Consider the following 19,520-nt stretch of genomic DNA (forward strand, 5'->3'; position numbering starts at 1 on the left):
TGCCCCAAACAAGGCCATTGACATATGCGGGGGGAGGCTAGGGATGCGGTCTCCCTTCCTCAAGTGTTCCCGTGACCTCGGCCTTTAAAGGACCTGGTGTATCCTTGGCAGCGATACACCTGTTGAAAACAGATGTACTGGCTACCAGCATGGTAGGTGTGCAGCCCACTTGAGGGTCTGGTCAGGATCATGGCCCGAAACCCTGAAGGTTTACCCTGCAAATTAAAAAAAAATTAAGGCAGCCCCCTTTGTAAAGAGGCAGCAGGTTCGCCTTCAAATTACTTTGGAGGGGAAATCTGACAGCCTCCCTGGCCCTGGCATTTATGCTGGACTTTCTGGCATCTTTGGTGGGAACATGTATCGAATGCACCTCCAGCCTGCCATGACCATGTAAATCATGGGATCACCTCCTGACTCTCTAAACTTTGACAGGCCCAGCAACAGAGATCTTTGATGTGCATCTTTCAGCACCTACACAGATTTTCAGAGCCCATATAAGCACAAGCAGACAGTTTTTTGTTGGTAAAATAGTTTTTAAAATGTATTGACAAGATTGTGGAACTACATTAATCAATGAGGATGACAACTTCACAAAAGCATAACCTTACAACTCTATAGGCTCAATAATTAATTTTGCAAGACTTCCAGCTTCTAATGGATCTGAAACAACTCCATTGATAGACTGTTTAAGTAACAGTTTAAAAATTAGATTTAATTTGTTTTAAAAGTTTATACACATTATCATGCACAAAAGTTTTACAATGATTTAGATTGTTGCAGTAATTTATATATTATTTTCATATATTAGCAATTTACAACTTCACTGAAAACAGGAAATATTTGAAGTGCACACCTGTACATTGGATAGGAGTTGCATCATATTAAAATGTAAATTTTTATCATTGAGTAAAATGCCACAGAACAAGATTGATACCTTGAGATGGTAATTTTGAGACAATATGCATTTGGAATGTACACACAAACACATGCATATACACACAAACTAATGTTCCAAAAGCAGCACCTGGTGGAATGTGGAACAGTGTACTTGTAATAGACTGTTTTTTCCAGAATAAATGAGTGATAAGAAAGCAATGGCACTTATGCAATTGAGGTGTTCATGTGTTGTACAAATGGTATCAGTAAGAATGCTGATTTTGTGTGATGTGGCAATGGCCTATCACTGTATAATCTATATATTATTATTAAAAATCTTGCAATTCCAGCCCACAAACATTTCTTCCTGCAACGCTTCGTCAACATTTAACATGGAAACTTCCAATGTAAACATTTTACCATCATGCTTGTTGATGAACCAACTAAATCACTCACAATGTTTTTTGAACAAACTTTTGCTCACCATTTTTATTCTCAGTAAATAAAATGTTCAATTTTTGAAATAAGGCTTCAAAGAAAATAAATTGAAAACAACTACATATTTCACAAACGTGATTGAATTTATCCATTACATTTTTTTTGTGCCTTTTAATACCACCATTAAAGTTGTTACTTGAAGGCCTCAGCCTCTTCTAAAAGCCTGGGTTTGTAATTCATGATCCCAAAAATCCATATTGCTTTCAGTGGATTCTGGGCATGATTGGGATGGGTGGGCGATTTTTGAGCAGGACCATTTTACGGTAGAAATTTGCCTCGATTTCACAATGCTAAAGTACCTGCTGGATGTTGGGACATGCCGCGATGGTGTCCCCACCCCCTGAGGGCTGGTCATTTCTCCCTTTACCCCATGTGTATAGTTTCTTTGAATTGGTACCTTTGGGAAGAGATAACAGCACACGGGGGTTCACAGTGGGGTTCCCTATGGGATATCTCTCTGCACCATATTTCTGGAGAAGGAGGAACTGAAAAAGTGAATGGAGGGGTGGTGCATAAAGATTCATTGGAGTAGGCTCCAACCTACCTGCTGGCTTGCCTCCCTCTGAGTTTACAGACACAGAGGCTCATACCTGAACATGAGCGAAGGGTGTTGCTACCGCAAAATTCATTTCAACAAACATGATGAACTGTGCCAACTTTTTGAGTCCTACCTTCAACCATGCTGCACGACACACACTGTCCTGCTATCAAAATTACCAACATGTTGATTTTTTTTTGGCATGGGCAGTTTCTGGGCTGACACTGGTGACCCCTGTAACATCCTTCTGGATGCTGTGTGTTACTACATCCATCTGGTCATGGATCTTCTCTTTAAAAAAGCCCCCTAATTCATAAACTTTGGGATGACTGTACCAGAGCAACACGAGAGGGCAGCTGGGTTCTTTGCTGTTGTATGCTTCCCCAAAGCTTAGAGTGCTGTAGATGGGACTCACATTGACATTCAGGCCCAATCTAAGGCACCCATATACTTCTTGAACATGAAGGAATTCCACTGTGTGCAACTAGCGTGTGATGCACATTACTGCATTTTGCATGTAACTACCTGGTGTGCTGGCCCCTGACAGGATTCTTTCATCTTGCGGCACTTCAGCATACTAGCTTTTTTTGCAGAGGACAAGTAAGTGTTGGTAGCTACTCAAGGAATCTTTGAGAGGACCATTGATATTCCCAAAGGTTGTTTCTGGTGTCTGGATCGTTGTGGGGGGAACCTTGTAGTACACTCTAGAAGAAATTGCTTGCATTGTGGTGGTGTCTTGTATTCTGCATAGCTTTACCTTGCAACGACGCCTTGAAATGGAGATATTGGTGGGGGAAGACCAGCATCGTGTTGAGGAAGTCTAAAGAAACCAACAACTTAAGGACACAAGGACCTGGATGAGCCAACCATTCAAACGGCAAGAGACATTGACCACCAGAGGCTGGGTACTCTGCTATGAGTAGCTCACCTTCTGACCCTTTAAAGCCTATCCACCATTTAAAAGGCTCAAGTCAGGATTTTGATGGAATACTCACCACATGCCTGGATGGGTACAGCTGCACAACACTCAAGAAGCTCAACTCCATTCAGGACAAAGCAATTTGTTTGATTGGTGCCCCTGCCTTTAGACTCTAAAGCCACCTTCTCCATCACCGGCACACTGTAGCTGCAGTATGTACTATCTACAGGATGCACTGCAGCAACTCACTAAGGTTACTTCAACAGCACCTCCCTCCACTGCAACTGCTACCACTGTGAAGTACAAGAGCAACAATGTCATGGGAATACCTTCACTCCCAAGTTCCTTTTCAAGTCACATACCATCCTGACTTGGGCATATTTCGCTGTTCCTTCATCGTCACTGGGTCAATATAATGGAATTCCCTACTCAACATCATTATGAGCGCACCATCACCAGAAGGACTGCAACAGTTCAAGAAGAAGGTTCACAACCATCTTCTCAGAGCAACTAGGGATGGGAAATAAAAATACAGTACAGACTTTCCAACATTGCCCACATTCCAAGAACAATTGAGAAAATCCATTACAAGTGTCCACATTTACCTGCAATACTTGTTACGTCTGTAGGTGGTGCTGTGATAGGCCCTTACAATGTTAAAAGTCGCCTTACATTAGATTACAAAACAGTAGCTCTTACTGTAGGCTGGAGTTGTGAGGCCACATGCATTTTGACACAAACTACTGGGTGTCTCCCAATATTATAAATGACTTAAATTAGGGGCACAACTTGTAAGGCATTTGTGAGTTATAATAATGTAACAATGTGTAGTAAAGAATGATTTTGTGGACTTAAAAAAACCCAGAAGCATCTGGAGCGGATTACAACAGCTGAAACCCTCATCCATGCCTTTATCACCTCTAGGCTCAACTATTTCAATGCTCACCTAGCTAGGCCCCCATCCTCCACCCTCCATAAACTTCAGTTTATACAAAACTATGCAGCCCTTTCCCTATCCTGCACCAAGTCCCGCATACCCATCATCCCTGTCCTTGCTGACCTCCATTGGCCCCTGGTGCCCCTATGCCACCAATTTGAAATTCTGATTGTCATGTTTAAATCTCTTCATGGCCTCACCTTTCCCTTCTTGATCCCTATAACCTCCCCAGAACTCTTCATTCCTCTGACTATACTCTCTTGTGCATAGCCCCCCCCCCCCCCACCCCGCTCCGTCCCACCTTTAGTGGTAGTGCCTTCTGCCTTCTAGGCCCTATATTCTGGAATTTTCTCTCTAATCCTCTCTGTCTCTCCACTTCTTTTTCTTTAAAACTGTCCTTAATTCCCACCTCTTTGACCTTTTGGTCACCCCTGCTAGTATTTCCTTCTTTGGCTTGACACCCATTTTTTGGCTGATTATGCCTCTGTGGAGTGCCTTGGGACATTTTTCTACATTAAATGCTCTGTATGAATGCAAGTCACTGTAATTTCGGTTGTTGTTGTTGTTGGTGTTGTAGTAGTATGTTTCTAGTCCAATAAAGAAACAAGCGTTGCCTAATTTAGTTCTGGGAAATGTAATAGAAAAAGATAATGAAGAGTCGAACATAATGGTGCTAGACTGGAAAAAAGGCAAAGTTTAGCGAGATAAAAAGGGATCTGGTCTAAATTAACTAGTGAGAAAAGTTAACAAACAGGTTGACAAATCAGAATTGGGAAATCTTCAAATATGAGATGCTTAGAGTACAAAACGAACATGGTGCTGAAAATGTGCGGGCCAGGGTTGCATCCATTGCTGACTTTACTGGAGTTTGTGGGTTCAGTGGGAGTTCACCTTATTAGCATGGGGTTGGCGGGCACTCACACCAACATGACCATATTTCAGATGGCCTGTGGCCTCAAGATACCAGAAATTCCAGTGCCTAGCTATCATTGGGGGGTGGGGGGGACAGTGCCCAGGCTTCCTGGATACACCAGATTTTCTGTGCCGTTCATTAGACTTGCACTTGCCCATAGACTTTCTGCAGGGTTTTCCACAGCAAGTTGCTGTCAGCCAAACATCCAAATAACGCAGCGCCCTCCACAGGGCATCTGGGACCTGTCCCACCAAACTGCTGATCACCCAACTTCCATTTCTGGCCCCCATGTTAGCTGATATTGTTAACGGTTCCCTCTCCTCAGATACTGACCCCCTCCCCTTCAATCCTGTCATCATCACCCCCCTCCTCAAAAAACCCACCCTTGATCCCTCTATTCTTGCAAACTACCGTCCCATCTCCAACCTCCCTTTCCTCTCCAAAGTCCTTGAACTTATCGTCGCCTCCCAAATCCGTGCCCACCTTTCCTGCAGTGCCATGTTTGAATCCCTCCAATCAGGTTTCTGCCCCTGCCACAGTACTGAAATGGCCCTTATCAAAGTCACAAATGACATCCTATGTGACTGTAACCATGGTAAACTATCCCTCCTCATCCTTCTCGACCTGTCTGTAGCCTTTGACACAGTTGACCACACCATCCTCCTCCAATGCCTCTCATCCGTCGTCCAGTTGGGTGGGACTGTGCTCGACTGATTCCATTCTTATCTTGCCAGTCGTAGCCAGAGAATCACCTGCAATGGCTTCTCTTACCGCTCTCGCACCATTACCCAAGGATCCATCCTAAGCCCCCTTCAATTTTTTTAAAAATTCGTTCACGGGATGTGGGCGTCGCTGGCGAGGCCAGCATTTATTGCCCATCCCTAATTGCCCTTGAGAAGGTGGTGGTGAGCCGCCTTCTTGAACCGCTGCAGTCCGTGTGGTGACGGTTCTCCCACAGTGCTGTTAGGAAGGGAGTTCCAGGATTTTGACCCAGCGACAATGAAGGAACGGCGATATATTTCCAAGTCGGGATGGTGTGTGACTTGGAGGGGAACGTGCAGGTGGTGTTGTTCCCATGTACCTGCTGCTCTTGTCCTTCTAGGTGGTAGAGGTCGCGGGTTTGGGAGGTGCTGTCGAAGAAGCCTTGGCGAGTTGCTGCAGTGCATCCTGTGGATGGTGCACACTGCAGCCACAGTGCGCCGGTGGTGAAGGGAGTGAATGTTTAGTGTGGTGGATGGGGTGCCAATCAAGCGGGCTGCTTTATCTTGGATGGTGTCGAGCTTCTTGAGTGTTGTTGGAGCTGCACTCATTCGGGCAAGTGGAGAGTATTCCATCACTCTCCTGACTTGTGCCTTGTAGATGGTGGAAAGGCTTTGGGGAGTCAGGAGGTGAGTCACTCGCCGCAGAATACCCAGCCTCTGACCTGCTCTAGTAGCCACAGTATTTATATGGCTGGTCCAGTTAAGTTTCTGGTCAATGGTGACCCCCAGGATGTTCATGGTGGGGGATTCGGCGATGGTAATGCCGTTGAATGTCATGGGGAGGTGGTTAGACACTCTCTTGTTGGAGATGGTCATTGCCTGGCACTTATCTGGCGCGAATGTTACTTGCCACTTATGAGCCCAAGCCTGGATGTTGTCCAGGTCTTGCTGCATGCGGGCTCGGACTGCTTCATTATTTGAGGGGTTGCGAATGGAATTGAACACTGTGCAGTCATCAGCGAACATCCCCATTTCTGACCTTATGATGGAGGGAAGGTCATTGATGAAGCAGCTGAAGATGGTTGGGCCTAGGACACTGCCCTGAGGAACTCCTGCAGCAATGTCCTGGGGCTGAGATGAATGGCCTCCAACAACCACTACCATCTTCCTTTGTGCTAGGTATGACTCCAGCCACTGGAGAGTTTTCCTCCTGATTTCCATTGACTTCAATTTTACTAGGGCTCCTTGGTGCCACACTCGGTCAAATGCTGCCTTGATGTCAAGGGCAGTCACTCTCACCTCACCTCTAGAATTCAGCTCTTTTGTCCATGTTTGGACCAAGGCTGTAATGAGGTCTGGAGCCGAGTGGTCCTGGCGGAACCCAAACTGAGCATCGGTGAGCAGGTTATTGGTGAGTAAGTGCCGCTTGATAGCACTGTCGACGACACCTTCCATCACTTTGCTGATGATTGAGAGTAGACTGGTGGGGCGGTAATTGGCCGGATTGGATTTGTCCTGCTTTTTATGGACAGGACGTACCTGGGCAATTTTCCACATTGTCGGGTAGATGCCAGTGTTGTAGCTGTACTGGAACAGCTTGGCTAGAGGCGCAGCTAGTTCTGGAGCACAAGTCTTCAGCACTACAGCTGGGATGTTGTCGGGGCCCATAGTCTTTGCTGTATCCAGTGCACTCAGCCATTTCTTGATAACACGTGGAGTGAATCGAATTGGCCGAAGACTGGCTTCCGTGATGGTGGGGATATCGGGAGGAGGCTGAGATGGATCATCCACTCAGCACTTCTGGCTAAAGATGGTTGCAAATGCTTCAGCCTTGTCTTTTGCACTCACATGCTGGACTCCGCCATCATTGAAGATGGAGATGTTTGCAGAGCCTCCTCCTCCCGTTAGTTGTTTAATTGTCCACCACCATTCACGACTGGATGTGGCAGACTGCAGAGCTTTGATCTGATCCATTGGTTGTGGAATCGCTTAGCTCTGTCTATAGCATGTTGCTTCCACTGTTTAGCATGCATGTAGTCCTGAGTTGTAGCTTCACCAGGTTGGCACCTCATTTTTAGGTACGCCTGGTGCTGCTCCTGGCATGCTCTTCTACACTCCTCATTGAACCAGGGTTGATCCCCTGGCTTGTTGGTAATGGTAGAGTGAGGAATATGCCGGGCCATGAGGTTACAGATTGTGCTGGAATACAGTTCTGTTGCTGCTGATGGCCCACAGCGCCTCATGGATGCCCAGTTTTGAGCTGCTAGATCTGTTCTGAATCTATCCCATTTAGCACGGTGGTAGTGCCACACAACACGTTGGATGGTGTCCTCAGTGCGAAGACGGGACTTCATCTCCACGAGGACTGTGCGGTGGTCACTCCTACCAATACTGTCATGGGCAGATGCATTTGCGACAGGTAGATTGGTGAGGACGATGTCAAGTAAGTTTTTCTCTCGTGTTGGTTCGCTCACCACCTGCCGCAGGCCCAGTCTCGCAGCTATGTCCTTCAGGACTCGGCCAGCTCGGTCAGTGGTGGTGCTACCGAGCCACTCTTGGTGATGGACATTGAAGTCCCCCACCCAGAGTACATTCTGTGCCCTTGCTACCCTCAGTGCTTCCTCCAAGTGGTGCTCAACATGGAGGAGGACTGATTCATCAGCTGAAGGAGGACGGTAGGTGGTAATCAGCAGGAGGTTTCCTTGCCCATGTTTGACCTGATGCCATGAGATTTCATGGGGTCCAGAGTCAATGTTGAGGACTCCCAGGGCCACTGCCTCCTGACTGTATATCACTGTACCGCCACCTCTGGTGGGTATGTCCTGCCGGTGGGACAGGACATACCCAGGGATGGTGATGGAAGAGTCTGGGACGTTGGCTGAAAGGTATGATTCTGTAAGTATGGCTATGTCAGGCTGTTGCTTGACTAGTCTGTGGGACAGCTCTCCCAATTTTGGCACAAGTCCCCAGATGTTAGTAAGGAGGACCTTGCAGGGTCGACTGGGCTTGGTGTTTTGCCGTTGTCGTGTCCGGTGCTTAGTGGTCCGATGCCGGGTGGTCCGTCCAGTTTTATTCTTATTATGACTTTTCGCAGCGAGATTTTACAACTGAGTGGCTTGCTAGGCCATTTCAGAGGGCAATTAAGAATCAACCACATTGCTGTGGGTCTGGAGTCACATATAGGCCAGACCGGGTAAGGACGGCAGGTTTCCTTCCCTAAAGGACATTAGTGAAACAGATGGGTTTCTACATGCTGCCCCTTGGTGACATCATTTGAAAACACGATGTCAGGTTCCACCTGTACGCTGACGATACCCAGCTCTGCCTCACCACATCTCTCTTGACCGCTCCGCTGTCTTTTATTTGTCACAGTGCCTGTCCAACTGGATGAGCAAAAATTTCCTCCAACTAAACTTTGGAAAGACTGAAGCCATTGTCTTTGGTCCTGGCCACAAATTCCGTTCCCTAGCCACCGACTCTGTCCTTCTCCCTGGCCACTGTCTGAAGCTAAATCACAACCTTGGCATCCTATTTGACCCTGAGATGAGCTTCCGGCCACATATCCGCTCCATCACCAAGACCGCCTACATCCACCTCCGTAACATTGCCCATTTCCGCTCCTGCCTCAGTTCATCTGCTGCTGAAACCCTCATCCATACCTTTGTTACCTCTAGACTCGACTATTCCCATGCTCTCCAGGCCGGCCTCCCATCTCCCATCCTTTTTTTTTATTCGTTCATGGGATGTGGGCGTCACTGGCGAGGCCGACATTTATTGCCCATCCCTAATTGCCCTTGAGAAGGTGGTGGTGAGCCGCCTTCTTGAACCGCTGCAGTCCGTGTGGTGACGGTTCTTCCACAGTGCTGCATAACTTGAGCTCATCCAAAACTCTGCTGCCCATATCCTAACTCGCACCAAGTCCCGTTCCCCCATCACCCCTGTGCTCACTGACCTACATTGACTCCCGGTCCTGGAATGCCTCAATTTCAAAATTCTCATCCTTGTTTTCAAATCCCTCCATGACCTCACCCCTCCCTATCTCTGTAACCTCCTCCAGCCTTACAAGCCTCCAAGATCTCCACGCTCCTCCAATTCTTGCCTCTTGCACATCCCCGCTTTCAATCACTCCACCATTGGTGGTCGTGCCTTCAGCTGGATAGGCCCTAAGCTCTGGAATTCCTTCCCTAAACCTCTCTGCCTCTCTTGCTCTCTCTCCTCCTTTAAGACATTCATTAAAACATACCTCTTTGACCAAGCTTTTGGTCACCTGTCCTAATATCTGCTTATGTAGCTTGGTGTCAAATTTTGTTTGATAACGCTCCTGTGAAGCACCTTGGGACGTTTTACTACGTTAAAGGCACAATATAAATGCAAGTTATTGTTGTTGTTATATTTAGGCGCCCTTGTTCGGGACTCACCCCACAAGTGGACGAGTCTCTCTTTTTGAAGATAGGAATTACATTTACTGAAGGAGAATACAAAACAATTCATTGAGCTAACTGTAGAAAAGGGATTGGTTCTGGTGGATAAGTCACTGGTGCCATCTGTTATCCTTGGTATTCATACTGTTCTTCTTCTATTAAATCAAGTGACTGGGAAACATTTAAAGCAATGTCCATAACTTAGAAATAGGCGACAGCACAAATAAATGAACATTGCAGATTTATTTAAGGGATCATACGAGAGAGTGGCTAATTTTTAACGCCATTTAAAATGGATGAGATTAGCTTCCCGTTTAAGTAATTTGCATTAGCAGATTGGTAATGATAATGAGGCATGCACAATACGAGAATACACACGGCGGCATGAAGTATGACAGGAATTTACACCTGAATGCTCAGTAGGTAGGAATTATGTGAGTTGTTGCCCCATCTAACATAAGTCCCACTAGCATGACCGCGTATGGCAATGGGAATTTCCAGGCTATATACAGTCGGAGTCAAATATGGGGAAGCTCCTCTACCGATCTGACTGAGGTCAGTAGTTGTAATATAACTGGAGCGTTTATCAAAGTTTCATGGGGCGTTGTCCTTTCTCCCATCCGCTTGTAAGCAATAAAATAGTCACCATAGCATCTGGTTTTATTTGATAGTTTCTCCTCAAGTAGGAATGTTTCCCAAACCGAATATAAGTATTACCAGTTCCTAGCAGCTCCTTTTTAAAAAATACACAATAACTCTGTGTAAGTTATTGGTTAAGACTGGTCCTTCATTTGCTGTTAGACTCAGCCACCTCTGCTCAAATGCAAATTCTTCCAAAGAGACCGAACTGGAATCGACACTTGACACTGTGATCTGTAATTTTTGTAATTGTTGTTGGAATGTGAGGCTGTTTATAATGTCATGAAAATAAAGTGTATTAAATTGTTCGCGCAAACTTGATTGAAGAAGCGCAGAATCAATTTCAAATTAAACGACCCGAATGTCACCTCGCAGAATATATTTGAAAAAGTGTTAAAACTTTTATTCACTTCTATCATAAATTGGTAGAAAACAAATCTTGTTTCTAAAAATAAAATGTTTAATGCATTAGTTTGCAGCTTGTGTGATAATGTTGATGTATAATCACCTGAATGTGTAAACGTGTTCAGCAAATGCTACTGAGTGCAAAACCTAACTGAGGGTTATCTGGAAACAGAAAGTGAACAGATGTAGGTGCAAAAAAAAACCACAAACTGATTATATTAAAATTAACAGGCACACATTTTGAGGCTGTAGTAGCGTTTTGAATCACACAAAATTGTTTTTCAAAACTAGAACTTTGGGCCAGAATTTAATGTAAAAAAAACAGTGAGTGCTTATGCGCAAATCGGACAGCTTCAGGCAAGGGCAAGTGCGAAAATCCGGAAGTTGCTGTCCAAGATGCGCCGTTCTGCCGTCAGTTTCCCAAAAATGGCATCTTGCCGCCTGACTCATCATTCAAATACATTGAATGCCATGAAGTTCCTCTATTTACATGGTAGATAGGAACTAAACTTACCACAGAAAGTTAGGGCTTGTCGTTTTCAATTTAAGCACCCTTTTTAATGGCGTGAAAGGTCTTAATTACTGCCAACCAACCTCTCTGGTACTGAAAATTAACTTTTACAAGTGTGGAGTCTCAATCCTTCAGCTTTTAATTGTTGTTGGAGATTTAAAAAAAATATTTTAAAAAACTTTTTCTTTTTATCTCTCTCTCTTAATCCAATCTTTGTTTCTCTCTATTTTGTTTTTGTACCTGATTTGACATTGAATTCACTATTCTAACTTACACTTCCTGGTTCAGTCTCTGTGTTACTCATTAATGATTCTTCAATCTGATTGGATAAGGAGTTACACAGTTGCTTGCCCTGTTCACTCTGGTCCCAGATGCCCTGTAGAGGGCACCACCCCGTCTGGATCTCTAACTTACAGCAACTTCCAGTGCAAAAGCTCATGGAAAGTATATGGGCAAGGGCAAGTCTAACGAATGGCTCATGCCGTTGGTTCCTCAGCTACAGTAAATTCTGGCTCATTATATTTTCTACAAGGATCTAAAATACAGCCAAACTCAACATTGTTTGTTCCTTCATCTTATTGTTGTATCTAATTTCCAGCATCGCTGTTTATAAACCGTTATTATGCGTGATTTATTGGAGATGGGGAATGGTAAAAACTCAATTAGCTTTTCAGTAAGAGAATATTTACTTGCTCTTTCAGAATATGCGTGCTCAATTTTTGTGCATAGGCCAGCATTTTGTGGGTGATTCTGTTTTACACAAAGTGATTCCAAAGGAAGGTGTTTCACAGAGGCGTTATGTTTGAAAGGGAATGTGCATGCAAACAATATGATCTATTAAACATTACCTAAATATGAACCAATGATACATGGCCTGCTGGCTAATTTTAGTCAATAACTCCTTTTACATATATTAATCTCCTTTATCTATAATATTCTGTAACTTTCCCATTTAGAGTCATAGAGTCATAGAGTTATACAGCACGGATAGAGGCCCTTCGGCCCATCGTGTCCGCGCCAGCCATCAAGCCCTGTCTAATCTAATCCCATATTCCAGCATTTGGTCCGTAGCCTTGTATGCTATGGCATTTCAAGTGCTCATCCAAATGCTTCTTGAATGTTGTGAGGGTTCCTGCCTCCACAACCCTTTCAGGCAGTGAGTTCCAGACTCCAACCACCCTCTGGGTGAAAAAGTTCTTTCTCAAATCCCCTCTAAACCTCCCGCCTTTTACCTTGAATCTATGCCCCCTGCAATACAGCATCATTTTTGTGAATCCATTCATGTAAATAAAAACATTAAGATGTTCTTTGTTAAGCAGACACAACTTTGTAACTTAGAGATGATTTATTTATTCAGAGCACATTAAGAATTTATTTGTATAATTTAGCTCCAGCTATGAGATATTTCGGAATTTATCTGTATCCTTATATACCCGTGGCCTAAACATAATCACAGAATACCAAATGTAAAGCCATTTATGATCTATTATAGTTTCATTAATATGGAAAATCTATGCAAATAAGTCCACAGACCATGCATTCCGGTAAAATTAAATATTAGAGGTTATTACCAAAATCCATAATTTAGCTGAGAGACCATTCTCTGCCAAGATACCTTATATTGTCATTCCAGTTTTTGTGACTGGAAGCCTGTGGCCAGTGGGGTACCACAGGGATCGGTGCTGGGTCCCTTGCTGTTTGTGGTCTACATTAATGACTTGGATATGAATGTAAAAAGTATGATCAGTAAGTTCGCTGATGATACAAAAATTGGTAGGGTGGTAAATAGCGAGGAGGATAGCCTCAGTCTGCAGGACGATATAGATGGCTTGGTCAGATGGGCGGAACAGTGGCAAATGGAATTTAACCCGGAAAAGTGCGAGGTGATGCACTTTGGAGGGACTAACAAGGCAAGGGAATATACAATGAATGGGAGGACCCTAGGCAAGACAGAGGGTCAGAGGGATCTTGGTGTGCAAGTTCACAGATCCCTGAAGGCGGCGGAACAGGTAGATAAGGTGGTAAAGAAGGCATATGGGATACTTGCCTTTATTAGCCGAGGCATAGAATATAAGAGCAAGGAGGTTATGATGGAGCTGTATAAAACACTGGTTAGGCCACAGCTGGAGTACTGTGTGCAGTTCTGGTCGCCACACTACAGGAAGGATGTGATCGCTTTGGAGAGGGTGCAGAGGAGATTCACCAGGATGTTACCAGGGCTGGAGCGCTTCAGCTATGAAGAGAGACTGGGAAGATTGGGTTTGTTTTCCTTGGAGCAGAGGAGGCTGAGGGGGGACATGATTGAGGTGTACAAAATTATGAGGGGCATAGATAGGATGGATACTAAGGAGCTTTTTCCCTTCGTTGAGGGTTCTATAACAAGGGGACATAGATTCAAGGTAAAAGGCGGGAGGTTTAGAAGGGATTTGAGAAATAACTTTTTCACCCAGAGGGTGGTTGGAGTCTGGAACTCACTGCCTGAAAGGGTTGTGGAGGCAAGAACCCTCACAACATTCAAGAAGCATTTGGATGAGCACTTGAAATGCCATATCATACAAGGCTACGGACCAAATGCTGGAATATGGGATTAGAGTAGACAGGGCTTGATGGCCGGCGTGGACACGATGGGCCGAAGGGCCTCTATCCGTGCTGTATAACTCTATGACTCTAACTCTATGATGAATTTAACAATCAGACTATAATTGTGATATATCCTGAAAAGCTTTGCCTACTACTGTTGTGAACACGATAAAAGTAAAACTTCAGTGTGACTTCTAGCACAAGACGAAGGCCATCCATCATCTGACCTACGAATTAGATTGCAACCTGACAGTTGAGACATAGAATCCCCAAGGAGTTAAAATTTATCACATACCTTGCGAAAGAACTGCAATTCAATTGGCATAAAGCAATTTACGATGAGTCGTATTTTAAATATAAAAGCTAAACTCGTAAATATAAACCAAACCCATTTAGTATGTGTTAGATTGTTTACTGTAATAAGATCTTTCCGTATTTATAAATCCACTCCTAAACTTTTTTTTAGTGGACTGAAGTTCCGGTTTGGAGCAATTCTGTCACTTAAACTTGTGCACGGCCTCACAGACTGAACAGAAAACTGTTTTAATTACTGCAATTCTTCAACGTTTCCTTGTTTTTCTGATATTAGCACAGACTTAAAACACTGTTAAAGCACCGTGTGATGTGCGGATTTACAGTGCTACAGAGCAACGTCTTGTCATAAATGGAATCTTATGTTGTGCTTACATCAAAAACTAGGATGTGCAATTCACTGCAAGGAAGGACCGCCCCCAGTGTTACATACAATCGAGCTTTAGAGGCGTAACAGTACTAAGTTTAAAAAGAAAACATTTTGTCAGTTTTTATCTTGTGGTACAAGTATTAACACGTATGTTTGCTGAAATTGATTAATTTATTTACGTTTATATTTCTGTTAAAACTTAACTGCAGATTGGTATTAATGGTTCGTCACCCCGGCTTGTATGCACACATATTTGTACAAGAATGAGAAAGTGATGCAGAACTGATTTGACAAAAGTCCGAATTTTAATTAGAGTCTGCTCGTCAATGACCCCGTTTCCAGTTTACAGCTTTGTGCTGATGAATTGGGAGTTCTTCTGATACGTGAGCTTGCGTTTAAATCTCTCTCCTTCCATCTTCTGCTGGGTGTGCAGACATCTCGTCAGTGTGCTACATTCTCCGTACTTTAACCATGGACTCCTCACCTCCAGATCTCCCGACTTCTTCCTCAAACCAGACTACCGCCACCACGGAACCCAGGAACGGTCAGTGTTCCTCGATATCTAGTGAGCAGAAAGGACAGTTCAAGATGGAGAAAGACAACGAAATGAGAATAAGTGAATGCGGCCAGTTCGGCGATATGGTGGAGAACAGAGGTGAGTGTGAGATGCGCAGTCGGATTTCACCACATGTAATAAAGATATTGTAGAGGCTGGGTCTGGAGGCTAGGAGCTGGGCTGGAACCGAGCATAACGTTAAATCCGGAGACTGTCTTCACAATTAGAATCACTAGGGACGTGAAAACTTTTAGGCAGACAATATGCTATTGTTATACAATGTAAGACATTAATGGTGATCTCAGCTTAAACAGAAATGTGCTTTACAATTGTTGAAGCCATTTAGGAAGTTCAACTGTTTCAAGATGAAACATTGTCTTTTTATGCGGCATAGGTGCCTTGAAACTGGTGAAGGAAATAGTTATGAATTATTGAACACATCAAGAACGAAGCTCCATCAAAAATGCTTTAAAAAAACTTAAACCACTAGCCCTTGAAGATCCCACCAGTGTATACCGTTGGTGTAAATGCAAAATAAATGTCAGTTTGCTGCCGCTAATCCCCCCAAGTGGGATCTTGCTGGCGCCAGAGAATACCACTTTTCCACGCAAACCATGTAAGACGATTTATTTCTTCATGACCTTTCTTCTAGGTTTATTGGAAAGCAGCCAAAATCTGAAACCCCATGAAGCCCAGAGCTACCGCAAGAAGGCGTTATGGGTGTCCTGGGTCTCCATTGTCGTCACTCTATCCCTGGCGGTGGTAGCCTTCAGTGAGTACCCAAACATTTACTGAACCCACCCACCCCCACAATCCTACAGCCTGCGGTTTATCCTAGTTCTTTAAAAAAATGCGTCCATTGTATTTTGATGGACTTCTATTCATAAGTGAAGGAGCAATTCTTATCAACAAGGTGCGGAAAATGGTAAAGGTCAAGGAGGTGAGGAATATGTAAATTGATATTTCGGATCGCTGCTTTTTTATGCAACTGCAACCAAAAAAAAATGTTTTTTTCCCCTCCTGCTGGTGATTGCCATATTTAAACTTCTTTCAGTTAGTGTATTACATTGGTCCCAGAGCACAATCCACTGGGAAATGATTGGAGAGTTTTTTTTTGAAGGTAATGGACAATGGCTGAATTCCTGGAGTGAGATGCAGCCTTTAATACTCTCAGCAATTTATGTGAAAAATACCTACACAGTCAGACTTTATTCAACCTTTACTAAACAAAGAAGCAAATCCTAGTGAACCAGGATGTCAACAAAAGCTGATTTTTAAAATTCCAATCTTGGCTTTAAAAGTTAAGTAACAGTTATACTTTATGGTTCACAGGATAAATACAATAATATTGGACTTTGTACCTTTATTAGCCAATATAACACAAGAAAAAAAGAAGTGTTCTAATCAATGTTAAAGCATTCAATTCTGTTGTCTGATGGTTATTATTATTGTGAGCTTCCTCACACTCAAAGGATTTCTGCTTTAAGCCGAAGAGGGCATTTACCCCACAACTGTAGGGTCAGGTAGCATAGTGGTTATGTTACTGGGCTAGTACGGTAGCATAGTGTTGATGTTACTGGGCTAGTAATCCAGAGGCCTGGACTAAAATCCAGAGTCATGAGTTCAAATCCCGCCACGGCAGCTGGCGAATTTAAATTCAATTAATTAAATAAAAATCTGGAATTAAAATACTAGTATCAGTAATGATGGCCATGAAACTACCGGATTGTCGTAAAAACCCATCTGGTTCACTAATGTCCTTTAGGGAAGGAAGCCTGCCGCCCTTACCCGGTCTGGCCGATATGTGACTCCAGACCCACAGCAATGTGGTTGATTCTGAAATGGCCCAGCAAGCCACTCAGTTGTAAAATCTCGCGACGAAAAGTCATAATAAGAATAAAACCGAACGGACCACCCGGCATCGGACCACGAGGCACCGGACACGACAACGGCAAAACACCAAGCCCAGTCGACCCTGCAAGGTCCTCCTTACCAACATCTGGGGACTTGTGCCAAAATTGGGAGAGCTGTCCCACAGACTAGTCAAGCAACAGCCTGACATAGCCATACTCACAGAATCATACCTTTCAGCCAACGTCCCAGACTCTTCCATCACCATCATGGGTATGTCCTGTCCCACCGGCAGGACAGACCCACCAGAGGTGGCGGTACAGTGATATACAGTCAGGAGGGAGTGGCCCTGGGAGTCCTCAACATTGACTCTGGACCCCATGAAATCTCATGGCATCAGGTCAAACATGGGCAAGGAAACCTCCTGCTGATTACCACCTACCGTCCTCCCTCAGCTGATGAATCAGTCCTCCTCCATGTTGAACACCACTTGGAGGAAGCACTGAGGGTAGCAAGGGCACAAAATGTACTCTGGGTGGGGGACTTCAATGTCCATCACCAAGAGTGGCTCGGTAGCACCACTACTGACCGAGCTGGCCGAGTCCTGAAGGACATAACTGCTAGACTGGGCCTGCGGCAGGTGGTGAGCGAACCAACACGAGGGAAAAACTTACTTGACCTCGTCCTCACCAATCTACCTGTCGCAAATGCATCTGTCCATGACAGTATTGGTAGGAGTGACCACCGCACAGTCCTCGTGGAGATGAAGTCCCGTCTTCGCACTGAGGACACCATCCAACGTGTTGTGTGGCACTACCACCGTGCTAAATGGGATAGATTCAGAACAGATCTAGCAGCTCAAAACTGGGCATCCATGAGGCGCTGTGGGCCATCAGCAGCAGCAGAATTGTATTCCAGCACAATCTGTAACCTCATAGCCCGGCATATTCCTCACTCCACCATTACCAACAAGCCAGGGGATCAACCCTGGTTCAATGAGGAGTGTAGAAGAGCATGCCAGCAGCAGCACCAGGCGTACCTAAAAATGAGGTGCCAACCTGGTGAAGCTACAACTCAGGACTACATGCATGCTAAACAGCGGAAGCAACATGCTATAGACAGAGCTAAGCGATTCCACAACCAACGGATCAGATCAAAGCTCTGCAGTCCTGCCACATCCAGTCGTGAATGGTGGTGGACAATTAAACAACTAACGGGAGGAGGAGGCTCTGCAAACATCCCCATTCTCAATGATGGCGGAGTCCAGCACGTGAGTGCAAAAGACAAGGCTGAAGCGTTTGCAACCATCTTCAGCCAGAAGTGCCGAGTGGATAATCCATCTCAGCCTCCTCCCGATATCCCCACCATCACGGAAGCCAGTCTTCGGCCAATTCGAATCACTCCACGTGATATCAAGAAACGGCTGAGTGCACTGGATACAGCAAAGGCTATGGGCCCTGACAACATCCCAGCTGTAGTGCTGAAGACTTGTGCTCCAGAACTAGCTGCGCCTCCAGCCAAGCTGTTCCAGTACAGCTACAACACTGGCATCCACCCGACAATGTGGAAAATTGCCCAGGTATGTCCTGTCCACAAAAAGCAGGACAAATCCAATCCGGCCAATTACCGCCCCATCAGTCTACTCTCAATCATCAGCAAAGTGATGGAAGGTGTCGTCGACAGTGCTATCAAGCGGCACTTACTCACCAATAACCTGCTCACCGATGCTCAGTTTGGGTTCCGCCAGGACCACTCGGCTCCAGACCTCATTACAGCCTTGGTCCAAACATGGACAAAAGAGCTGAATTCCAGAGGTGAGGTGAGAGTGACTGCCCTTGACATCAAGGCAGCATTTGACCGAGTGTGGCACCAAGGAGCCCTAGTAAAATTGAAGTCAATGGAAATCAGGGGGAAAACTCTCCAGTGGCTGGAGTCATACCTAGCACAAAGGAAGATGGTGGTGGTTGTTGGAGGCCAATCATCTCAGCCCCAGGGCATTGCTGCAGGAGTTCCTCAGGGCAGTGTCCTAGGCCCAACCATCTTCAGCTGCTTCATCAATGACCTTCCCTCCATCATAAGGTCAGAAATGGGGATGTTCGCTGATGACTGCACAGTGTTCAGTTCCATTCGCAACCCCTCAGATAATGAAGCAGTCCGAGCCTGCATGCAGCAAGACCTGGACAACATCCAGGCTTGGGCTGATAAGTGGCAAGTAACATTCGCGCCAGATAAGTGCCAGGCAATGACCATCTCCAACAAGAGAGAGTCTAACCACCTCCCCTTGACATTCAACGGCATTACCATCGCCGAATCCCCCACCATCAACATCCTGGGGGTCACCATTGACCAGAAACTTAACTGGACCAGCCATATAAATACTGTGGCTACGAGAGCAGGTCAGAGGCTGGGTATTCTGCGGCGAGTGACTCACCTTCTGACTCCCCAAAGCCTTTCCACCATCTACAAGGCACAAGTCAGGAGTGTGATGGAATA

At 45.0% G+C, this 19,520-nt stretch overlaps 1 protein-coding gene across 3 annotated transcripts in view; it reads left to right on the forward strand.

The window, feature by feature from the left end:
* tmem163a (transmembrane protein 163a) overlaps nt 1-19,520 on the forward strand; it is a 175,248-nt gene that overhangs the window by 14,776 nt on the left and 140,952 nt on the right. Inside the window, exons 2-3 of one of the 3 annotated variants that reach the window (XM_067987258.1) lie at nt 14,830-15,275; nt 15,829-15,948. In XM_067987258.1, coding sequence (XP_067843359.1) covers nt 15,092-15,275; nt 15,829-15,948 — 304 coding nt within the window. In that variant the 5' untranslated portion in view covers nt 14,830-15,091. Of the gene's footprint in view, nt 1-14,644; nt 15,276-15,828; nt 15,949-19,520 lie in introns of those variants that run through there. The other 2 variants (XM_067987259.1, XM_067987257.1) reach the window with 2 other exon arrangements.

Source organism: Heptranchias perlo, chromosome 7, assembly GCF_035084215.1.
Source record: "Heptranchias perlo isolate sHepPer1 chromosome 7, sHepPer1.hap1, whole genome shotgun sequence".
Lineage (NCBI taxonomy): Eukaryota > Metazoa > Chordata > Chondrichthyes > Hexanchiformes > Hexanchidae > Heptranchias > Heptranchias perlo.